The 25,796-nt window shown below is 35.8% G+C and overlaps 1 protein-coding gene across 4 annotated transcripts in view; it reads right to left on the bottom strand.

Moving 5' to 3' along the window:
- Positions 1-12,505, bottom strand: part of LOC129721813 (uncharacterized) — an 80,547-nt gene extending 68,042 nt beyond the window's left edge. For all 4 annotated transcript variants that reach the window (XM_055674820.1, XM_055674821.1, XM_055674822.1 and 1 more), the window contains exon 1: positions 12,329-12,505. In XM_055674820.1, the coding sequence (XP_055530795.1) occupies positions 12,329-12,439 (111 nt within the window). In that variant the 5' untranslated portion in view covers positions 12,440-12,505. The remainder of the gene's footprint in view (positions 1-12,328) is intronic.
- Positions 12,506-25,796: the final 13,291 nt, after the last annotated feature.

The following is a 25,796-nucleotide window of genomic DNA, read 5'->3' as shown; positions in this document are numbered from 1 at the left end:
AACAACTTGTTTTTTCAAAAAAAAAAAATTTTTTTTTTCAAAAAACGATAACTTTTTTTTCTTAACTTCTAAATGGTCGGACTGGTTTCATTGTTTTGGCAATCTTTTGTAGGTTTTATTAAAAAATCAGATTTTTAAAAAATGAGCTCATTTGAATACATAATTGTTTTTTAATTTTTCGTCTTATTTTATTTTTCAATAAATGATTTTTTTAAATGTATTTTTTTGGAAAGATAGAATTATTATCTACAACTTTGTCGAAGACGTCAGACGTATTCGATGCTACTTATAGTATATATCATTATACAGGCTATTTCGAGAGACTAGCAATCAATTTCATTAAATAAATTCTAAATGTTTTAAACTCCGCCTTCCACAATTGAGAAAACGATTAAGTCCCAGAGAGTCGATTTTTGCAATTTTTTTTCAGATGACACCAATTCTCGACGTTTCATGCGTTTCTAAGTCATTTGGCATCAAAAACCATCGAAAACCGATTTTTTTTGGCTATGAAAATACAGTAATCACCCGATTTTATCTGCCCCCGATTTTATCACCTTTTTCGCCCAATTTTATCATCATATAACATTGTATGTCCACCATCTCCGAATCTCGCAATTATTTACAAGTGCCAGTTCCACTGTCAATTAAGATACAAACTTTCGTCTTTTAATGTCTGAAGACAGTATCCTCGATTAATTTTCATTTTTAAAATCATTGGTGTTGTTTCAACTACTTCATCGATTTTTTTCCCTCTCTAGTTTTGCTCAGGCCTATCGGTTCAAAAAGCCAGGGATTGTGACTGTTAGATACGTTACGTACGTCATCGATTTGTTTCTGCTTCTGGGTGAATGAAGAAAAAGTACAAAAAGTCTCAATTTTCATGTGTTTTGAAATGTATTGAAGAGATATTTTGTGAAAGGGCTATCAGTAAACCACATAAACACATTTTGGGTCATTTCTGATCCCTCTTCCGTAACCTTAGAAAATAGCTAAAACTAATTTTTTGAGCTGCTTGAGATATGTATGACACTAAGAGAACAACTTCACAGCTTTATGCAAACACTAGTACCTATCCTACGAACTAGTAGTGAAATTTTTGTTTTACTTATATGAGAGCCCTCCCTCTTCCAGAGGAGGGAGGGGTGTCAAGTGACCATTGACATATTTCTTACTCCTAATAACCTCACCATGTCAAATTTGGTTCCATTTGCTTGATTAGTTTTTAAGTTACGTAGAAGTTTGTGTTATATTTGTATGGAAGCCCTCCCTTTAAGAAGAGGAAAGGGTCTCGAGCTACTCTAATAACCTTTTCCGGCCTCAAAAACCCCTACATAAAAATTTTCACGCCGATTAGTACAGTAGTTCCCACGTCTATAAGGATCAGAGAAGCAGACAGACGGATAGAACTGCTTTTTCATATGATTTGATTTCTTGTAGTAATCAAAATCGCTGATTTTACGTGTTAAATTATTGGTTTACCATCTTTTATAACAAAATAATAATTAAAAAAAAATTCCCAATTTTATCACTTTCCCTATTTTATCACTCCAAACATCATCAAGGGGGTGATATAATCGGGTGATCACTGTATTTGCAATGGTCGACTAAATTGATTGCCCGGTTTTGTGATGGAATTGCTCTGATATGAAACATGATGGTGCAACATCGACGTGTTATATTACAAATTACGTAACGCTGAAAATCTAGATTTCAGACCCCCCCCCCCTCCTATGTAACGGTAGGTAGCGTTCGACATGACTCCCCCCCCCCCTAAAATTACTTACCACTAATCAGCCTGACTCCTCTCCGAAATTTTCAATTTCGAGCAAACATGATAGTTACGTAACTGTCTCTACTACCCACCCCCCTCCCTCCCTCCCTCCTACGTAACAATAAGTAACGAAGTGATTCTTTGTAAAAAGTCAATCCGAAAGGAAACGTTAAAAAAATAAAATATTACACGAAGGTACCCTGAAACTTATTGTTGCTTGAAAAGAATTATTGTTATGTTTACTAAAAATCTTAGTTCAATACGACTAAAAAGAATTTAGTTTTAAGAGATAGGTTCAAGCATTTGAGTGTCTACTATCAATCACGCAAACTATGCCAAGCTTGCGTTTTTTAAATTTATTTATATCAGGTAGCCACCTTCTCTCTCTCTCCTCTTAGCACTTCCTCTGAAATTAATATGAGGAAAATGTTCCATTCACCAAACTATAACCAAAACGAGAGGTAGATAAATTTTTCGGCATAACCGCAAGCTTAACGTAGGATAATTCGGTTAATTGAATAATAGCAAAGTTTGGTACCTATTAATTTCTGTATTACCTGCTTAAGCAGCCTTTTTTTTTAAATGAATAAAACAAAAAAATATTATATAATATCATGTTTCACACTACTCCAACAGTTTTTCATTAATTGGTGTAGCAAACCTGCTGAAAACAATCGTTGCCCAAGTAGTCCGATAGCCTAAAATAACTCTCCCTCCCGCCGTCACCGTACCACATCATTGCTACTGCGTCACTGTGATGCGAAGGGGACAAGTCAAGTTTATTATTCTCTTTTGTTATCGTTTTTCCTCGTGCGACGAGCCACGTACGGAGAAAAAAACACAACGAGTTGCGCGGATCATTCTCTTCTAAGAGCTGTATATAGTCTAGTTATGTATTTATTATTCCCGAGTGAGCAATGCATCAACATTTTGTTACGTACTGAGAGGATTCAAGTTTATTCATTACTTGAACACATCGCAATCTGTACAGTTTGGGACAAAACGACAATCGGGTCATAATCGTTTCGTTTCCATCGCTGGTGATTGGTGTGAAGAGATTTGTTGCCTTCACCATGTCAATGACAGCAGCCGGCAACCGTTGGGAACGGTCGGCAGCAAAAATAGAAAAGATTCTATTTTTTGCAACAACAACAAGTGACGGTCGACCGCTGTGCTCTGATTGGTCGAAAAAGAACGGAACGGTAGCGGTTGACCGCTGCAGCGGTTAGTCTGATACAGGCTTTACTATACGCCGTGTTTACGTTATTGTATCGGAGTACGCCCTTTGCTTTTGCTGTTTATTTTGTTAAAAACTTTGATTTCGCCCATTCATCAAGATGAAGTCAAGTTTCGCCTTTCACTAACGTAAACAGTAAAAAGGGCTTATTCTTTATACTATTTCCTTTTGATATAAAGTAGTTTTCGCCCTTAACAAACATCGAACTTTTCAATAGTTACAAAAGAGATACATTATTTTCTTGAAGTTTGAAGGTAGATAGTAGTTCACTTCATACGATTTCGGTATAATCTATAATATCCATTGCGTCTACTTAAAAAGCGCATGGGCTAAGCCCCAACCGGAACAGCAAAATAATGAAAACAATCCGACCGACATTGACGTTTTTGTATCAGGTTTGACGTTTTCGTATCAGGTTTGACGTTTTCGTATCTTCGATGTTATGCTCTGTCAAATGTACAGCGAGGGATAGGAAAAGGCATTCCCTCGGATAGAACGGCGAAAAATTGATGCGGAAACGTGGGCAACGATCTGATGCTAAGGGGAGACAACTGGGTATAGATTTGCATCCACTTTGGGAACCACTCGCTGATTGGTTGAAATTGAAAACCCCGAGTGCGTTAAAATTTATTATCAGGCTTGCTAGCAGTGCTGCTGAACAACATTGTTCGTTGTTTTGATTTATGTTTTTAATGATGTCACCTGTTTTAATCTAAAATAATTTCAAGTGAACGTTAAAAAAAAAGTACAAATATGGGCGTAGTAAGAGATCCGACTTGGATCATCACTAATATCAATTACCAAAAGATCCAAAAGTACGCAAGGAGTTATTACGGTTTTGCGTGAAGCATAAGAACAGCATACCGCTGCTCAATGTCGGGAGTAAATAGTGTTGTGTGATCTTATTTCTACTTTTGAATCCGTTCTGGATTGAGTTTGGAACATACCTTTTGAGGCATATTGCTTTTGCGGAAAGTACAATTCAGATGGGCCAATGAATGAATCATAATCAATGGTGGATGGCCTGGGAGGGAGAAACGAATACTACACTCAAAACAGAGAACACAGACATGCGTCGTTTTTTGATTTTTTAACGCATGCATGACTCAAACGAAGTTGTTCGTAACATCAGAAATGCTGAATGTGCAAATTTGTCTGTAAAACACAAATTTTTCAAGTCTGCGTTTTTTCAATTTGCCGTTGTATAAAAGTTTCTTCAGAGTTTTGAGTTTTGTTTTTTATATATATTTGGGCAGACTTTCTGGAAATGTGTACGAGAGAGTAACCTGTGAGGCAAATATTTTACTATCCTACATCTCACTATTTTGTGAAACGAGAATTAACATTCGGCCGTGATGAATTGTGTTCGAAATAGTAACCAAAGCCTTAAATCCAGAAAAAAACGCAAGATTAAGATTCGAGGTTCGCTAACATGATTATTACTTAAAGCTTATGAAATTTATTTCCTCACGTAAAAATAAACCAAAATATTTTGTAAAACGACAATGAACACAAAAACTGTTTGCAATGAATATTTTTTCAAGCAACGCGATACCGTTCAGTTATAACAATACTTTTTACAAAAACAACGCTTTTTTTTCTCTTGGTTCAAATTGACAGTCAGTGACAGCTCATTCTGGTTCATTTTGACACTCACAGAGCTTCGTATCCGTTTCTCCCTCCCAGGTGGATGACACGTTCGATTTTAAGTATATTGAAGATGCAGATTCTCTGGTAACCCTCAGACAGTAAAACTATCGCCTGCAGGAGTAATTGTGCATAATGGTGATAAAAAGCATTAAAAACATTGAAGTATTTTCCGAGTAAATGACATCACTTACGAAAAATACAACAGGGATCATCGAGGTGGATGAGGAAAAAGAGTAAGAAGCCAGGTGTCGCCCCTTAGATCTGATGCAGCGTTTTGTTCGAAGTTACATATCTGTTCTGTGACATAATTTCATCGTTTAGGTAAAATTTGTTTTTACATGTTCGCTTGGTAATATTTTTCAGTGTAGGGCCTTTTTTTTTGAGACACCAGACCTTGAAGTTTTATGCAAAGCTAAGACATTTAGTTTAAAAAATATTAGATTTCGACATATTCATATTGACAATTTTTGAGCATTTTTCATTGTATTTTCGATGTTTTGTGCAACGTAAGAACCGACGATCACATTATGCGACGCGACGCGAGACCAGACAAACAACACTTATTGTTCTTACAACATAAAAAACGCATTAAAAATTACCTTTAGTCGACCGGTTTCGGGCTGCTACCGCCCATCTTCGGGACTATGTCCAGACTCTGGACATAGTCCCGAAGATGGGCGGTAGCAGCCCGAAACCGGTCGACTAAAGGTAATTTTTAATGCGTTTTTTATGTTGTAAGAACAATAAGTGTTGTTTGTCTGGTCTCGCGTCGCGTCGCATAATGTGCATTTTTCATCGGTCATAAAAAGTGAAACTTTGACCGCCCATGCAGACCTCATCAAAATTTACCAATCAGCAATACAGGCTGTAATTGAGTTTGGGTTTTTCTGCATCCGCTCTGCAGCAAACATATATTTGATCGAACAGGAGCAAAATATTATCGATGTTCGCGTACCGTCTTGGCTTTCGCTAATCGCTAATTAGTCACGGTAATATTCAGTTAGCAGCTTAGCCTGTTTGCTAATTTTTTAGCTGTTGAGCGAAATGATAGCGTCGCTAAAATTTTGGATTTCAAAACGTTCATTCGCTAATATCGTAAAGAAGCGACAAAAAAACTATTCACAAAAACTGTGAGTTGTTGGTGGCGTACATAAGTTGCTTCGAATGATAAACACACTTTACTGCGAAAGTTACTTTTGAGACGTTTCATTAAAACGGTCAATTCTCTAGAATTTCTCTCTTTACGACACAAGTGCAAGTCAGTCTTTTTACCCTAGAATGGGTCGTACAAGCCACAGGAGCATTCTGAACAAGCTCAAGGTGATCTAGATGAAATTTTGGGCACGCCAAAAGCTTCTGTAAAATGCAATGCGCTTGAAATTATGGAAACTTCGGTTCTACTTTTTCGAATCAGATTAGAATTGAGTTTTCATAAAAGTACAAGGTGTTAAAGAGCTTTCTTAAATTTTTTAAGGGGTGATAGAGGGCCCTATTTGGTGAAAAAAAAAACTTTCTACGCATATGGCCGTAATTCAACTACTGCAGAATTATTCCCTTCTTTCAGTTTTCGGTTATATTTGATTGTAACGACCCCTAGCACAAGAAGTGTGATAACTACACTCTGAAAAAAAATGCACGTAAAATTTACGGGGAAAAGTGGCTGATTCTCATCCACCTCCTTTCACGTAACTTTTGCCGACTATGTGTCAGTTTGTTAGTGTCAACTTCAGTGTTAATCGTCTACCTGTTGGTCAGGTAATTATAACCTGATTTTCACGTACCTTTTTGCGTGATATTTAGGTGAAACCATAAGTAGAACGCATCAACCCCACATTATTTTCGCATACTTTTTACGTGTTATTCAGATGGAATCTACGTGAATTTATTTATTTCAAGTAAATGAAATACACAGCGCATATAAAAAATAAAATTTATTTTCAAATTCGACAAAAAAATAACTTGCTTAGAATCGAAATTTCCGCCAGGAGAGAACCAGGAATGGCCGGAATGATTATCAACTGTTTATAGTTTTGACGCAGGAGGTGTTTCGCTTGAAACTGGATGTTAACAATTCCAATCGTTCCGGATCTTCGGGATGAATTCACCAACTGAAAATTCGAGTTTTATTTTTTTTTTTTTTTTGTTGATCTGAATATTATTCTGGCTACTTACATTGCGTTTTCTCCAATATTAAATTAGTTGGAGCAGCTCAGGCTGCTTTTCTACGCCATATTGACTTTTTTTGCATACTAAAAATTCACGTAAATTCCGTTGTCGGAAGCCCAAGTATGATGACAGTTCTACAAGGTATGCTACAAACAAATCTCGTTATGAAAAATTTCGCGTTTTGTATGGAATTTGGAACATTTTTGAAAATTTCTCGTTTTATGTTGTTTTATGTTTTTTTTTTTGGTTGGAGAGTTAATCTTCAGTTGAAACACACTAGAAATTGATATTAATTTAGATTTAGTGTGAAAAATTGCGACAATATGTCGAAATAAAATATATAAAAATGCTATATTTCTATATTATTTCTAATAGTTGGAGCATAATTTTAGTCATTTTCATAGCTCATGACATTTGTTACTGTATGAAACATAAGCGACTCTATTTAGAAGCGCTAAAAGAGTACAAGAAAAACGAAAAGTGCAAAAAGGTTACCGGCAAGATGATGAAAAACAGCATATTTTACCTAAACCCCAGCGTGTTTATGTATTTCTCACAAATAAAACATGTTTCTACATCATTTCTATAACTTTTCAGGAAAGTATGTTTTTTAAATTTTGTTTAAAATGCATAATCATTTCAAATTTCATACAAAATCTGAAAAAGTTCATAACGCTCACTAATACTAATGCATCGACGTGAACAGCATACCTTTTAGAACTGTCATTTATACTTGGGTCGGAAGCGTCCCACCACAGCCGCACTAACACTAACAAAGTCAAAACACACAAATATCAACGCGCTGAAGCTATTCACATTATAGTTTGACAGATTGTACGTGAATTGACAGTGAATCGTACGTGAAGTTCAGGTAAAAATTACTAATATCACGTAAAATGGCAGCTCAAGGTCAGTCACTTACGTGATCTTTCAGGTGGATTTTACGTGCCTATTTTTCAAAATGTAGCTCAGTCCGTATTCAATAATATCTTGAAAATGTCGAATTAGCAGGGTGGCCACTCAATATCAATTTTCAATTTCCCGGTTTTTTCCCGGTTTTCCCGATGATATTTAGTGAAATTTCCCGGTTATTTTTTAAACATATTAGAAAAAAATCAATTTTCACATGCTTATTTGTGCCTTGCAAAAATAGTGTTACAAACCTATGAAAAACATTCCTCCTTCATCGTGTTAAGCTGTTTGTCAACTTGAGCAAGTACCTTCATGGTGATCTGCTGCACAATTTTCGCCCTCTTTATCTCCAAATCGTTGACAATCTTTGCCTTCTCGCGCTTTTTTGCTTCCTTCTGCTTCTTTCTCTGTCAACCTTCTCTCAAGCTTGCAGTGCTTCTGTATCAGGATGCCAATGAAATGCGTGGGATAAATTTAAGATTCGGGGCATAGAGTTTTTGTCTTCTAGATAAATGTCCTCAGGCAAAACTTCAAGCGGACTTTGGGAAGAAGAGCCTCAGAGTGACCAATGAAAAAATGCACATGAAACTGTCAAGATGCATTTTACGTTGAGATCTGTTATTTCAAAACAATTTTTTTTCGAAAAACTTCGATCCTGGGACTTTGAAATTTTCGAGCTGGGGTCAATGTAATGTATAAGAAATTTTCTCATACTCCGTAAAATAAATTCAACTGACACTCTGAATAAACAATTTGAAAAAAAAATTAGCTACTCTTTGTTTTTGATATAGAAAAAATCTGAAAAATCTTTAACAAATAGCTCTTCAAGGTGGCGTCTTTCCCCAACAAAATCAAGTAGTAAAAAGGTGCAACACAGACTGAAAAAATATTTTTTTTTTGCAAAACACTTAATGTGGAGAATGTTAAAAATAACAAAGTCTTGATTATTTATATTATTACGAAATTTCAGCAGATATTGACCTTGTTTCCGCAACATGACAGACGAACACAGTTTGTTAAAAATATCGGAATATATATAGTTTGCTTGTCTTTCAGTCACGCGCTCGAAAAACGAAAGTTACTCAAATTGCCTTTTTCCTAAGCAAACTCTGAAGCTGAGGTACACTGAAGTTTGTTATTTTTTTGTGGGTAGCAACGCAAACACTCCTGTTCTGACTACAAGTTACCTTTGCTTTTAGTCCTCCACTCACCTCCTCTCGCCTGGTATGAAGCCAGTCGTAAGGAAATCAAAGCTAACTGCGTCTTAACTAATATTCGGCACACGTGTTAAATTAGCACATGGCTATAGGTCCTTATGCAGGTGCATCGGCAAAAACCGCCAAAAACGTAATAAAGGGCGGAAGGCAGTTTTAAGATGTAAGAAAGACATAGTATCAAAGATATCAAGCATGTAAATAAAATTTAAAGTTAGCCAAACCACTGTCACTTGAATATGAACGTTACTTTATAGTTATATGTCCAATAAGTTCTGTAATGTCATGGCATTACCATCAAAATTAGGTTGTCAAGTGATGGAATAAAGCAGTACCTGTTGTAGTTCATTGAGGATAGACTATGATAAAGTCAAGAAAATACTGGGGATTATAAACCTTTTTTGCTCGATAAAATAAGCAGTTTGGGTTTTTTAAAGTGTGCAGCAATTTTTATATGCATCGAAATTGTAATTTTTCAATAGTACAGTTATTCGATAGCAAAAAGTTGTTTGTTTATTAAAAATATCAATTACGACCGAAGACGTTAATAACGAACATTTAGAAAAAATTGAAGAGAACCGGCTGTAACTCGCCAAAGTCATTTTATTTTATCGAGTTTCAAGTTTAGCTTATGGCGCGTGACAAGCCGCACTTGAAATCTATCCAACTTTCTCCCTATTACTCGAAGCTCTAACAAAATTTACCAAAATGTTCTCAAGAAGTTAAAGCAATATACTTTGTTTTCGATAATGTAAAATAATGTTAAATCTGATCAACAGTTTTGATTTACGATATTTTGATATATCGACATAAAAGTTTCAAGATTTTTAAACATTAAACATAGGTTTATCTACTATCCTGCAAATGCGCTACAGTAAGCCAACTTTTTTAATTTCTTATCAAATAATATTTGTTTGTTTATGAAGAAGAAGACGAAAACAAAGAAGTAGACGAAAGGTGGTGGTGATGGGATAAGGATTGTTGATGCTGTTACGCAACACTATAAAAGGTTTCTGTGATGGAACGCAGATGACAGATGTTTCATGCGCGTCATTTATCATGTGTGAAGTTATATCGGAGTATTAGAGAGGGATTTGAACTATCCATCAATGACTAAAAGAGGGTGGTACTTCGTTGTTCCAAGCTTTGCTATTGTTAATAACAAATTGCAGAGACAAACTTTTGCATGTGTGAATATTTTTTTGAGCAATCCAGTATTTTTTTATTGAGCAATGGTTTTTGTAAATTGTTTTTTTTTTCAATCACATTCATTTTTAGTTATTTTGTAAGTTTAGTTTGATATATATAACATATGTAACATCAAACAATTGAGAAAATGAACTATTATTAAAGTTATGAAATTTAAAAAAAAATTAAATCGTTAGAAAAAAAATTTTCGAAAATAATCAAATAATGGAGAAAAAGTCTTTAGATATTGGAGAAAACAGCAGTGCAGTGGATCCGTATAAGAAGCGAGATGCAGATTCGTTTTCGAGTAAGCAATCAATCCACGATCTACTGAACGAAGGATTTATCGCAGTTTAGATAATTAATTAAGTTTTAAACCAGCGCTGGCCATCTGCATCGAATCGTCGATAGTGTCATAGTTACATCTTAAACAACTCGATATTTCAAAAAAAAATTCATTTTAGATTAAATATTAACTTTTAATAGTTCAAAACGCATTTGAAAGTGGCTAGCCACTACGGGCCAACTAGTTTGATATATATTCTCTTTGAAGTATGTCACTTGCAAATGCAATTAAAATGATCCGCAATATAAATGTGCTGCTTGTGGTTAAAATCATATCAAAAATCGAAAAGTACAAACCGGGTCGCTCCGTTCCGGTCCGGTTCGGAATAAAATCGAGACTCGAAGTTTCCGGTCCTATTTGACTTTTGACCGGATTCTCCCCGATGCGATGTCGAACACTATTCACAAGAAGTTTCAATACGCCGCCCGCGACGCTGATAACTTTTTGACTTCTTTAAAAATCTGACAATATATGTTACGGAACAGTAAATTTATCCACCTGACCAAGCCTGATTTTATTTGACGCAGATCTTGCTGCTAAGCCGCTGTCGACTTTAGCTTAAACCAACAACCAGCTTTCCCCTAGCCGGCGGAATCATGCCAGTTAGATGAACATGAAAAAAAACAGGGTCTCATGTTGACATTTCCTCAGAAACTGTTGAACAAATGAAGCGGCAGACATAAAGGAGGATGATTTTCCCAGCGTGAAGCCTAATTTCCCGGTTTTCCCGAATTTTTTTCCCGGTGATTTGAAATTCCCGGCTTTTTCCCGCTTTTCCCGTTTTCCCGGTAATGTGGCCACCCTGAATTAGCGAGAATAATAAGCACTCACATGTGAAATCAAATGTTTTTTGAAAACGAAAGTGCAATTTTTTTCTCTGAAATGTGCAACATAGGGACGATCCATTAATGATGTCACGCAAAATTTGGAAAAAATTAACTCCCCCCCCCCTCCTCCTTGTCACAAGCTGTCACAACTTCCTTGACCCCCCCCCTTAATTACGTCACGTTTTTAAACCTCCCCCTTTTTTGGTAATAAGTGATTGAAAATCGAGAAATTTGTTAGGAATGCATTTTTTCTCAATAAGAACGATTTTACTGAAAGAAAAACTGAAACTAAAAGGAAAAGAAGATTATAGAAGATAACTAGAAAAGGCGTTTAGTTCTAAGCCCAAGGATGCTGTTGATGGAGTCGCATATCGACGACATAGAAAGCCGAGACAGTAACTGCAGCAGCATTGCTGATTTTTGAAAGATCATCAATATTTAGTTGCTCTTCTTCAATCAATGCACAATCCAAATCTTCTCCACATGTTACAATAGCCAAGCATTTTTATTTACGTTTTGTCACAATTTTAGAATGGATTGAATTGAGAGACACTAAAAATTAATGAAATTGCGCTGTCATTCATAAACGAACATGCACGGTAAAACAGAATAATGAACATTATGCTTTTCAACGTGAAAAAAAAAATTGTCATTTATTTCATCTAAAGCAAATCTTAAGCAACAAAAGGGGATCGTAGAACTATAAATGAATGATGCAAATATCATAAATAGTTCTGAGTTGAACTCTGTGATTAGGTATGTGACTTTTTTATTTTTTTTTTTTTTTAGTTTAAATGTGATGTCACACTCAAGCTAACCCCCCCTCACCAATATGTCACAAAATATCACAATAATTGAAACGAATGAAACCCCCTCCACCCCCTACACGCGTGACATCATTAATGGATGGTCCCATAGATTTTGTTGTTAACTAAATTAAACATTAAAGTCAACTCTACAAGTTGTTCTTTGACATCAAGCATCTAACTAACTATCTAATAACTTATTACCTACCTGATAGCTTCGTCCCTTCTTCTTTATTCTTGTCTCCATTTCGTTGTTTGTTATTTTAAAATAGAATGAAACAAAAAATAAAATTATATAGCTGGCGAGATGGATCAACATTTATCTTAAGGCCAAACGGGCCAAACACTAGGGATGGGCGATACTGGCATCGATACCAGCGGTATCGATACTAGGGGTCGCAGTATCGAGAATTTTGGCAACGATGCTTACCTCGAGAGATGCACGCTCGTCAAATATAACTCTAAACTAAGTTAGATCTCACTCACTTTCGTTTAAAGTGAACCTACACTCTAAAAAATAGACACGTAAAATCCACCTGGAAAATCACGTACACAGTAAGAGTCGAAAACCCATTAATGGGTACTTTTTCAACCATTTCGCCAAAAAGTGAGCCAACCCATTTAGTGGGTAAACTCGATTTAAACATTTACGGGTAAACCGATTAAACGTCAAAAACTGGGTACAAAATCACTCATTTTGAGAAATGAATTTTCTCAAGGAAATGGGTGAAATTTTACCCATTATTAAATAAACGGAAACTTTGTGATTATCACTCAAAAGAATGAAAAGAACTGAAAGTGAAATCAATTATTTTTAATTATTTGCAAAAATTATTCTTATTTACGAAAACAGGAGAATTTTATCTGCTATCATCAGTTGTCAGAATCGCTATTCTCTGCAACAAAGCCAATACCAGACGGAGAGTGAACATTCTAGACCTAATATAAAAAAAATAACACATTGTAAAATTCAATACTTGATATAACATACTGTTTACCTTGCAACTTCTTAAACGACGCAGTATCGAATCTCTTTTAAAGTCCTTCCATGGCAATTGTTGACAAATAATAAACAAAACAGATCGTAGAAGTAATGCGTGCGAACAAATCGACAGAGCAAACTAAAACGATGCTTGAAGTATTTTTTCACCCATTAATGGGTAAACAAATGACCCATTTTTTTCTAAGAACATGTCTTTCTAATGCGTACAATTTTACCCATTCACATTTTTAAATTTACCCATTCTTTTGATAGCCGCATATGACAGAAAAAAATGGGTACAACAATACCCATTAATGGGTTTTCGACTCTTACCGTGTAAGTGACTGACCTTCGGAAAATCTGCCATTTTACGTGACATTAGTAACTTCCACCTAAATTTCACGTACGATTCACTGTCAATTCACGTAAATAGGTCAAACTATAATGTGAATATTTTGAGCGCGTTGGTATTTGTGTGTTTTGACTCTGTTAGTGTCAGTGCGACTGTGGTGTGACGTTTCCGACAACGGAATTTACGTGAATATTTAGTATGTAAAAAAAAAGTCAATATGGCGTCCAAAAAACTCCCAAGCTGCTTCAGCTAATTTTATATTGGAAAACACGTAATGTAAGTAGCCACAATAATATTTAGATTAACAGGGGAAACATATACATTTTTCAAATTTTCAGTTGGTAAATTCTTTCCGGACGATTGGAATCATCAACGGTCATTTTCGAGCGGAACACCTCCTGCCGGATGAACGGTCGACATCTTTCCGGCCATTCCTGTTTTTTTTTCGGTTGGAATCTCGACTTTAAACAAGTAATTATTATTATATTATATATAATTATATACTAAAATATTTGAAAATAAATTATATTTTTTATATGCGCTGTCTAGTCTATTTACTTAAAATTCACCTAGATTCCATCTGCATAACACGTAAAAAGTACGTGAAAATCATGTGGGGTTTATGCGTTCTGTTGATGGTTTCACCGAAATATCACGTAAAAAGGTACGTGAAAATCAGGTTATAATTACTTGACCAACACGTAGACGTTTGACACTGAAGTTAACACTAACACACTAACAAATGAACGGCTTTCGAGGAATCGGCAAAAGTTACGTGAAAAGAAGGTGGATGAGAATCAGCAACTTTTCCCGGTAAATTTTACGTGCATTTTTTTTCAGAGTGTACTCTAAACAGAGTTTTTATGATATTACCGAGGGGTTAGACAGTGAGTAAATTTGAGGTTTTCCGAGTTTTTCTGAGAAAACCTGAAAAATAAAGAGCAAATCTGTGTATCTCTCGTGTCTCTTAATATCCATCCTTAAATTTTTTCCCACCGCAAATATACACATGAATGTTGCTCGGTCCCACCGTTCATATATATTTCTTGCTCTCAAGGTAACCAAAGATGTGAATCATCTGAGAATTTCGGAGTAGTATTGAGTAAATTAGAGTAACTCCCGTGTGAGGGCATCCTTAACGGTGCGCTTCTATACCCCGTTTGGCAGCGCTCTATCATCACTTCATACCGTACCGGTCGCTGCTAAATGCGCTAGAGAAATAGTAGCCGAGCGTCCGGGAAGCATCGCGCTCTCAAATTTAGCGGCCCGATAACAGCGCTGCTAAAGGTTTATGCTGGATGAAACGTCAAACTGAGAAGATAGCAGCGACCGGTGTGAAAACGGATGAGTGAGCAAAATAGCCTCGCTGTACACAACCGCCATAACAACTCAAATAGTACCGCACTGTTAAGGATGCCCTAAGAGAGTAACTCAGATAAGTTTTTCTGAGAAAACGTGAAAAATAAAGAGCAAATCTGTGACTTTCGTGTCTCTGAAAACCCATCGACTGAAACGAACGACTTGTTGTCTAACAAAAATTCTGGTGGTGGATTGTTAATTGCCGTTTGTAATAAATACAATTCAGAAGCAATCAAATCAAGTAAATGTAAGGAGTTTAATCACGTTTGGGTTAAATGCACTGTTGGAAAGCAAGTTCACATTTTCGCTTCTGTGTATTTTCCTCCTGAAGAGGCAAAAAAGATTCGTATGAAAAATTTTTTAATATTGCTGAGGATATTTTTTCAAAATTTGAGCCTGAAACAAATATTCACATTTACGGTGATCTTTAATCAACGGGCAACTAGTTTTATTATCGATGACAAAAATGAATCTCTTTTGATACCAATCATAGGTGACAACGAAACGCTTCATCCCCTATTTGAAAAAAGTGCGGTGATAGGACTTAATCAAGTAAATCCTGTTAGAAATCATAACAATCGTTATCTAGATTTGCTATTTACAAACATGACTGATGATTTCTGCGTTACTGAGGCACCAGCTCCCCTTTGGAAAAATGAAGCGTTTCACACTGCCATTGAATATTCCATATTTATACATGATAACACCACACTGCTGGACAGCGAAATGTCGGAATCATACTTTGACTTCAAACAAGCCAACTATGAGCTTATCAAAAGCAAACTGAACTGTATCGATTGGCAAACCAAGATTTTTAATTTGAATATAGAACAAGCAGTGGATAAGTTTTCGAAATCATATACGACACATTAGAAAAGACAGTCCCAAAGCGAAAACGAAAACATACAAGCACATACAAAAACCCAGTGTGGTTCAACAGAATAAAAATCAATCTCAAAAACAGAAAACGAAAAGCCCATAAAGTTTACAAAAGAGACAAAAGTGATATAAACCTTTCATTCTATCTCTCAGTATGTGACGAATTGAACATGGTAAATCAAAAGTGCCTATATGATGGTTACAACACTAAGCTAGAAACAATATAAACTCAGATCCTAAGTCATTTTTTAATTTTGCCAGAGATAAACAAAAGTCGAGCAACTTTCCATCCAAAATGCATCTAGAAAATAAGAATGGTCAAACTAATAGTGAAATCAGTAATTTATTTGCTGAGTTTTTCCAGGATGTTTACACCACTCATGACGACATGGATCGTGATTATCAGTTTTTCTCATACCTACCAGAGCCATTGAGAGATGGCACAGTTGATTATATAGCTCTTGACGAAGTTTCAGCTTCCTTAAATATGCTGGATGTATCAAAAGGTGCGGGACCAGATGGGCTACCGTCAGTATTTTTAAAATCAGTTTCGAAGGAACTTGCACAGCCTCTGTTGTGGTTGTTCAATTCTTCCCTAGAACGCAGCACAATACCACCAATTTGGAAAGAGTCATTTTTAATCCCAATTTTCAAAAGCGGCAAGAAATCAGATTTAAAAACTATCGTGGAGTTGCTATAATATCGTGCATTCCTAAACTATTTGAATCAATCATCAATCAACGTATTTTTGCACAAGTTAAAATTTGATTTCTAGCAAACAACACGGTTTCGTCAAAGGCCGTTCAACGGCCACAAACTTGTTGAATTTTGTAACTTTCACTATAAACGCAGTGGGTAAAGGAAATCAAGTTGAAACATTATATACTGACTTCAGTAAGGCATTCGATAGAGTTGACATCCCTCTACTGCTTTTCAAATTATCTAAAATAGGGTTTGATCCGAGACTTTTGAAATGGATTCAGTCATACTTGACCGACAGAACACAAAAAGTAAGGTTCAAAAGTAGCTTATCATCAGTGGTGAATGTGACATCCGGTGTGCCACAAGGTTCTCATCTAGGTCCGCTACTATTTATCTTATTTGTAAACGATGTAGAATATGTCTTAAAGGTGCTGAACGTTTCGATATACGCAGACGACATGAAACTTATTCTGGAAATACGTAAAGCACAGACTAACAGACGTAACACTGGAACCTAGCTCCATCGTCACAAAAAACGATCATTTCAAATTCCCAATCCAATAATAGTCTTCGCGCGAAAACACCGCTTGGGGCGCTGTCATGCAATCTCATACTTATTTTGTGGTTCCCCATTTGACACATGCCGTAACGCTAGCGCTGATGTCGAAATACATGACGCAGCGCGAACACGGCAGCAGATGGTGCTAGTGTTACTAACGTAAAGTACTGGAATCGTCCGAACGATGATTTCATTGAAAATATGTTCGAAGTGTTATGTCTGTTAGTCTGTGCGTAAAGATTCTGATCTCGAACTATTTCAACGTGAAGTTGATAGTTTTCACACATAGTGCATGAAAAGCCCGTTGAAACTTAACGTGAAAAAATGTAATTCCATTTCGTTTACCAGGAAACATAGCATAAGACAAAGAACAATTACTATAGACATGAAAACAGTTGAAAGGAGCAGTCTTGTAAGAGATCTAGGAATCAAGCTCGACTCCAAATTAACCTTTGTTGACCATTATAATAACATTAGTAATATGCTCGGATTTATTAAAAGATTCAGTTTGCACTTCGAAGATCCATACACCACAGACAAACAGACGTGCCTCTTCGAAGAAAAATCCTGACAAAATCTTCGTCCTTATTCGAAGCGTGCGCCACCTTGCGAGCTTATTGCCAACTAACTTATTTTCCTAAAACGGTTTTTGTCTTCGCTAATGGGTGTGAACGCTTGCTTAAATTAACACCAGCGGCATTACTGACGGTTTTTGTCTTCGATAATGAATTTGCACGCTTGCTTATAGCGACACTAGCGTCATTATTGCCCACTAAGAAAATTTCAAAACAATCGTTATTTTTCTGGTCGATGAATTCGTGATCGAGTGGCACGTCTGTTTGTCTGTGCATACACCATCAAAACATTGTATGTTGCACACGTCAGGCCCCTGCTGGAATATTGTAGCATAGTCTGGTCGCCATATCATGATACACATATAAATCGTATAGAATCAGTACAAAAGCAATTTTTGTTGTATGCTCTACGAAAGCTAGGTTGGACCACTTTACCTTTACCTTCCTATGAGTCGCGTTGTATGTTAACAAATCTTGATGGACTTCAAAAGCGACGAGAGTTCGCAATGGTAGCTTTTATAAACGATGTAATTACACAAAGAATAAACAGCCCAGAAATCTTGGCGAATTGGAACTTATATGCTCCTACTCGTTCTCTAAGAAATAGAAACTTGTTTTATATCAGTAATCAACGAACAAACAATGGAAAAAACGAACCTCTTAATAGAATAATGTTATGTTATAACCAATATTGTGAATCAATCGATGTAACAATGAACAAAACTACACTTAAGAAAATATTTTTTTTAGGTTAGTAAAGCATAGTTTACAGTTTCAAGCGAAGTGAAAAATTTGACAAGTGAAATAGCGAAAACTGACGTGAAAACCCTTTCGTGGGTCACGCAGGTATTTCACCAGCCGTCAGTTTACAGTTTAAGTGCAGCGAAATTCACGAGTACACTCCGCGTGAAGTGAAAATTGGTTGCAACTGACAGAATATAAACTTCAAATCAAGTTTTCGCTTGCTGCTGCTGTAAACTCAAGTGAAAAAGATGAGATCCACAACCTTCGATTTCGCTGAATCGAATTTGTTAACAGTTCCAAGCGAAGTGAAATTTTTACAGGTTACATTTTTCACGGGCGTGTAAAAATGAACATTTTGTATGAGATTTTCACTTCGCTTGGAACTCTAAATAGGGCTTAAGATAAGAATGAAATGTAATTAATATGGTCTACTTATGATTGACGACAAATATTGCTTATTGCTTTGACTGCTGGATTTTCAGCTCACTTCTTCAAGCACAGTTTGAATTTGTGCATTGTTGTTGCCAGATAAGTTTGAGTAACGCTAATATACCTCCTTCGGAATCTGATTGATTCAAATTCTAACTAATTTTTTTTAAATGTTTAATCAAGCATGGAATTTATTGAATGTATTGCGTAGCACTTATTAGATGTCCGTACATGAATAAATTATTATAACCACAAACAAGATTTTTTTAAATTTCCAATATTTTTATAAATTTTTTATATATTTATATATTTTTTACACGAATGAAAGCAAGCTGTCAAAAAGTATGATGGGAGATGGTAAATTCGTTTTTGCGGTGTAGCTACACACGTGTTACACTTTTTGCCTTGTAACTCTGAGAACGGTGTAGTACCGTCGCGAAAACGAATTCATAAGTGTCAATGAGCACTTTGATATGATGATGATGATGATGGTCCCGCCACATACCCCTACAAAGGTTTGAGCTGGACGATTTATCTATAGATAATTAATGTAATCACAATTTCAATCAGTTATACAAAAAAAACGAACTGATTCCATTTCCAGATATGAACTTCTTCAAAAACTGTTTACTTGATTCACATCGGTAAAGACGTGAATTGCTGTAGAGCTACACAAAGCTAGCACAGGGTTTTCATAACCTTCAGTCAGACTAACCACAACTACTTCATGTATATTTTCTAAGCATTCAAATAACAATTAAGTTTAAATTGTAAAAGAATCTATTTATATCTGACTTCCGCGCGCGAGGCTCAAACTTATGTAGACACTTTCAATTATTTTTTAAGCTACAACAACATAAAGGAAAAAAAATCCATCATCACCACCGCGACGAACACAGTAGTTTTGTCATTATATGTTAAAAAAAGATCCAATATAAAATATAAATAAAATTTTACAACACAATCATATCCGTTCGTATAAAACTTCGTCAGTTACAGGCTTCAATTAAACAATAAATAAATAAATAGGTTTCAAAAATAAATATTTCATCCAAAATAAATCCGTTGTTTAAACTTCGTCATATAAACTCTCGTCATTGTTAAAAGCTTTTAAATTTCGTTCTGTACAACAGAAACTTTCACGTGTGAAATACATTGTCTCTTGAACTTCGCAAGTGTTGGTGCACGTTTAACATGTCTTGGCATCGAATTGAAAAAATTATACCTTTATAAAATAATGAATTCTGTGAAGCTCTGGTTGAAAAGAAAGGTGTTCTTATTTCATCCGCGTTTCTAGTGTTATATTTATGAAAATCACTTCCTCTTTCAATTCGATCACACAAATATTGAGGTAGCAAACCATTAATTATTTTAAAAATGAACACCATAGACAAATAAACAATTCGTTGCTTCACGGATAACCATTGCAAAGCGTCCAACATAAAAGCAGAGGAAGTTAATCTATCACAATTTAAAATCAAACGCATTATTCTATTCTGCAAACGCTGTAACCTCAATAATTGTGTGTTATTGGCCAAATACAAAAAGGTAGGGCAAAAATCCAAATGGGGCGAGATGATTGACTTGTATAGCTGTATTTTACTACTAATTGTTAATTCGTTTTTCAAACGGCATAATATTCCATACTTCTTGGCGATTTTCTTGATAACATTGTCAATGTGAGCGTTGAACTTTAGGTTGTCATCAATAATCACGCCAAGATATTTAATCTCCCGAACGCGACCAATTGTCTTATCATCTATTATAACAGAGACATCGTCATTTACCACGGAGCGCGAGAAAATCATAAATTTAGTTTTATCAATATTCAATTTCAATTGCTTATACTTCAGCCATCTGCTTAGAGAACGTAAATCTTCATTCAAGTGTGAAACAGCTTCTTCTAAATTTTTAGCTGCAATGAACAACACGGTGTCATCGGCAAAAAGATTTATGTCACAGAAACGTAAAACTCGCCGCATGACATTTATATACATAATAAATAAAAGGGGCCCTAATACACTTCCCTGTGGAACTCCAAGATCATTCTCCACGGGACCAGATACAGAATCATTAAAAACAGTCCGTTGAGTTCTGTCAGACAAATAGCTTTCAAACCATCTGAATGCAGTACTCGAAATTCCAAAGCGCTTGATTGTGTTCAACAATAAGAGCCTAGAAATTGTTTCAAAAGCGCGTTTCAGATCCAAAAACACAGCAACTATTGTGTCTCTATTTTCTAAGTTATCTTTCCATTTTGCAAGAACTAAATTCAACGCGGTTTCACACGAATGGCCTTCCCGGTAGCCAGATTGTTCCGGAATTAATAACGAGTTACTATTTAAATATTCTAACAGCTGACCTTTAACAACAAGTTCCAATATCTTTTCTAACGTGTGTAACATATTGATGGGACGAAACTCTTCGGCTTTAATCGTTCCAGCAACCTTTTGAATCGGAACAACCAACGATTCTTTCCACACTTTAGGCACGTGCCCAGTTAGCAATGATTCATTAATAAGGTTCAGCAGAGTGTGACCAATAACATTAAAGCAATCTTGAATAACCCTTGCATTTACATTGTCTACGCCAGCCGTTTTACCTAATGAAAAACAAATATTTTTAAGGTCATCCATTGTGATTGGGTGAAAACCATCAAATCTACTATTAACGATAGTCGGCTGTTTTATTTCATCCGGTTCATCGACCAGTTCAATTGATTAATTGATCAATGAAACACTATTGATGAAATAATCATTAAACTTACTAGCAATTATTTGTTCTGTTTGTTCTAATGTGCCATCAAAAGTTATGGACCGTGGTTTACAATTACTAGGTTTTAATAAAGATTTCAAAATTTTTCATAACTCTTTGCTATTTTTTTGATGCTGAGTAATCTTTCTCTGGATATATTCACAACGCGTCTTTTTTAACGCTTGTGAATATTTATTACGCGCGATTGTGTACTCATTCCAATGACTCTGACTATTTGATCTACAAAACTTTTTGTACAATTTATCCCTCTTGCGCTTAAGAAGCAAAAGATCCAAATTGTACCAGCTGTTCGCGTTCTTTAAGGTTACAAATTTATGTTCAACTAATTGATTCGTACACGTTTTCAAAATACTAGTAAGAACAGCTGCAGAATCATCTAAATTACCGGACGCGATTGGAAAATCCAAGCTTCTTTCAACAAGATTCGAAACAGCCTGTTTCGAATATTTTCTCCAGCATTTCAATTTTTTTAAATCATTTTTCTCACTCAAGTTGTCTAATACAGTGATCACTAATGTATCATGATCGGTTATTTTCATATCAGAATCCGTTACTGAACAAATGGAATCCAAATTGGAATAAACATGATCAATCAAAGTTCTACTTCGCTGGGAAATACGTGTAAATTCATTAACGCTTTGTTTTAAATTGAAAGATTCTACTAAACGCTTCAAATGTTTCGAATTTGTATTATCTCGCCAGTTGATATTAAAATCGCCAGTCAATATATTCAGTTTACTATAATCGAGAAATTCATCAAGCCAATTTTCCAATATTTCAAGGAAACGGTGATCACTAGCATTGGGAGAATGATACAAAACACCAAAATTACCCACCTTCATACCACGTACTACTGTTATGCCCAAGAACTAATTGCCATCCTTCGCTTCGTTTCGGCAAAGCTCGAATTGAACTGATTCTCTGACATAAATAGCAACACCGCCAGTTTGTCTAGAATGTGATAAACAAGCAGCCACATTATATCCAGGAATACTATATTGATCATATGCTTCAATATCGACAATATGAGTCTCTGATAAGAACACTAAAAGTGGACGTTTATCTTCAACAATCTGACGTAATGCAACGTAGTTTGTTGTCAACCCCGCAATATTCAAATACAAAAATTCAAACTTATTCACATTCTTCTTGGAACTTGTTTGCTATTTATTGAAACACAAGCTGCTTTTCTTTTGATTGAATAATCTTTTATATATCAAGCATTCTGAACTAAATGCGGCATGGTTGACGTCCAAATTCATGTTACGCTCTTTATTCGTCTTTAAACAATTAACGCATTTCAAAACAGTAGACCTGCATTCAGATGTTTTGTGTTTTAGGCTACACCTGGAACACGTATCACAATTTTTGCAATCCATGCTCTTGTGCCCAAATTCTCCACATTTGAAGCATCTCAAAACATTTACCGCGGGAAATACTAAGCACCGATCAAATTCTACATTTACTTGCTTAGCAGATAACAAGCTGTTATACGTTTCCAAATCAACCTCTATTACCGCGCTATACTTGTTATACCGAAAGCGTGGATTTTCATACGAGTTTATTACTTTTACATCATTAATTTTGATACCTTCATTTTGACTCTTTAAAAAGTCAATGAAAACATCAGGAGAAAGATTCTCGCTCATGCCCACTATTTTCAATCTCGGCACCGACGTGGGAACAACAGCACTGTAGTTTTCACCCAGATTGCTTTCAATGCCATTTTTCAACTTATCAATATTTTCGCCAACAGCGCATTCAACAATAATGGAACCATCTTTACCGTTCCTAAAATTACTCACTTTGTGTGTTTTTGGATCTAATTTTGTTTTCAAAAACTTCCGAGTTTCCTCGCAAGCTTGTTTGGACTCTTTCGGTTTGATCACAATGACCGGACGAGTCTTATGTTTAACGGGCTTAAAACCATCATTAATATTATTATTATTACTAATACTCGTTTTAATACTTTTACGGCGACCCTTCACGACTTGCGCAAAAGTCACGCCGTCATCAAAAACATCATCACTATTATCGTCATCAATTCTACGCTTCTTGCCGATTTGGTCCGATTCAGAAGGAACCGTCCCATTCCGCGCGCGGGCATCATTAATTGCAGCTTTATTTTGACGCGTATTTAATTCCAAAACCGAATTGTTCAATTTATCAAATTTCTCACAAAATAATTTTTCAAGAGATTCATTTACATTTAATCTCAACTGTTCCATACCGAAATTCAACGCGCTGTTTATCTGGGCCGATATTTGATCCCGCATTTCAATGACCGAATCAGAGAGAGAAGATAATTTCTTCATCTCTCTTCAATACGCTTGATGTCCGGTATCAAATGTTGCCCACCACAACACTGGTTTGATAAACATTCGTCACACTTGAAGCAAAGATTATCATTATCTGTAACTATCTTTGCCGTTGCCTTGGTGAGTCCAGTACACTTGTAGTGAAACAAACGTGCACAGTTGAAGCCCACACATTTCAACGGCAAATCCGATAGCACAATTGCCGTACCACAGCCAGAGGAAATCATCGCACACAACACACGTTAACACGGGACGCTATACCAATAGACATGCAGAGAAACAAGAGACAGAGGCAAAAAAATGATCGCCACCACCGCTGCTTTGAAAGCGTCGGGGGGGATTTTATTTTAACAAACTTTAACGCGAACTTGCTGCTTAAAGCAACTGTTCTTGTACTTAGCCTTTTGTAGATTCACTACCGACACACGTTAGAATATATCTACCGTGAATCACTTCACTATTTCACACGTAAATTAACAATTATATATCACCACAAAATAACATCAACTACTCTGTTCGCCATCAGAAGAGATCATGCACACTTCTTTGTTGTTGCACTTTCAAACTGTGCAGTTCATTTTGGTGGGATGTGCGCAATAAATAATAAATAAAATAAAGTTAAACTGACAACCGCAACTGACAACCGAAAATGACAATCTCAGACAGCACCGATAAAAATGCGACTCACACGCTCGTAAATAATAACTCATGAACTGAGCAACTCTGACTCAGTTTAGAACGAGGTTCGTAGACGTCAAAAAATGAGTAGAAGTCCTTTTTGATTTTGAGTAACTTTGACTCACTTTTTGCGTTCCCTTCATATAACTTCTTTCTGAGTAACGTCGCATGTAACGACGTTCATTTTAAAAGATGATTACGATGTGCTTCAGTTTGTGACAAATGTTTTTTAATTGTGTGCGCCTCAGATGGCATTATAACTGTTTACTTTTATTACAAGGTAATTATTGATGAACATGTGGTGTCGTTTATTGGCCGTGGCGGATTTCTAGCCAGTAATGAAACTGAACTGTACCCAAAAAATGAGTAAAGTCGTACTCAAATTTTGAGTAATAATGACTCATTTTAAAGACGCCTAGTGTTACTCAGTTTTGAGTATTTGTGGAGTTACTCAATTTAAGAGTTGTTCCACTTTTTACGAAAATGCGTCAAATGTTACTCATTTTAGAGTTATTATTTACGAGCGTGCACACGCTCGTAAATAATAACTCATGAACTGAGCAACTCTGACTCAGTTTAGAATAGTCAGCCTATACACCAGAGAGAAGCCGAGACACTCACCGTTAAGGCAACTGTCAACATCAAAACGCAAAACGGCAATGCAAAATTATACAGCTCGCCCGTTTTGATGTTGACAGTTGCCTTAACGGTGAGTGTCTCGGCGTCTCTCTGGTGTATAGGCTGACTAGTTTAGAACGATGTTCGTAGCCTCAAAAAATGAGTAGAAGTCCTTTTTGATTTTGAGTAACTTTGACTCACTTTTTGGGTTCCCTTCATATATCTTCTTTCTGAGTAACGTCGCATAAAACGACGTCCATTTTGAAAGATGATTATGATGTGCTTCAGTTTGTAACATATGTTTTTTAATTGTGTGCGCCTCAGAAGGCATTATAACTGTTTACTTTTATTACAAGGTATAATTATTGATGAATATGTGGTGTTGTTTATTGTTCGTGGCGGATTTCTAGCCAGTAATGAAACTGAACTGTACCCAAAAAATAAGTAATGTCGTACTCAAATTTTGAGTAATAATGACTCATTTTTAAAGACGCCTAGTGTTACTCAGTTTTGAGTATTTGTGGAGTTACTCAATTTTAGAGTTGTTCCACTTTTTACGAAAATGCGTCAAATGTTACTCATTTTAGAGTTATTATTTACGAGCGTGCAAGAACTTGTTTGTCAAAGCGTATGCACTCCTAATTTACTTTAATTGAAATTGAATAGCATTGACTTAGAGCCGCCTTGATTCCTTGCCCTCGACTGT

The sequence above is a fragment of the Wyeomyia smithii genome, chromosome 2, assembly GCF_029784165.1.
Source record: "Wyeomyia smithii strain HCP4-BCI-WySm-NY-G18 chromosome 2, ASM2978416v1, whole genome shotgun sequence".
NCBI classification, from domain to species: Eukaryota; Metazoa; Arthropoda; class Insecta; order Diptera; family Culicidae; genus Wyeomyia; species Wyeomyia smithii.
Note: the sequence above shows the minus strand (reverse complement) of the source record. Positions and strands in the feature narration are given on the sequence as shown.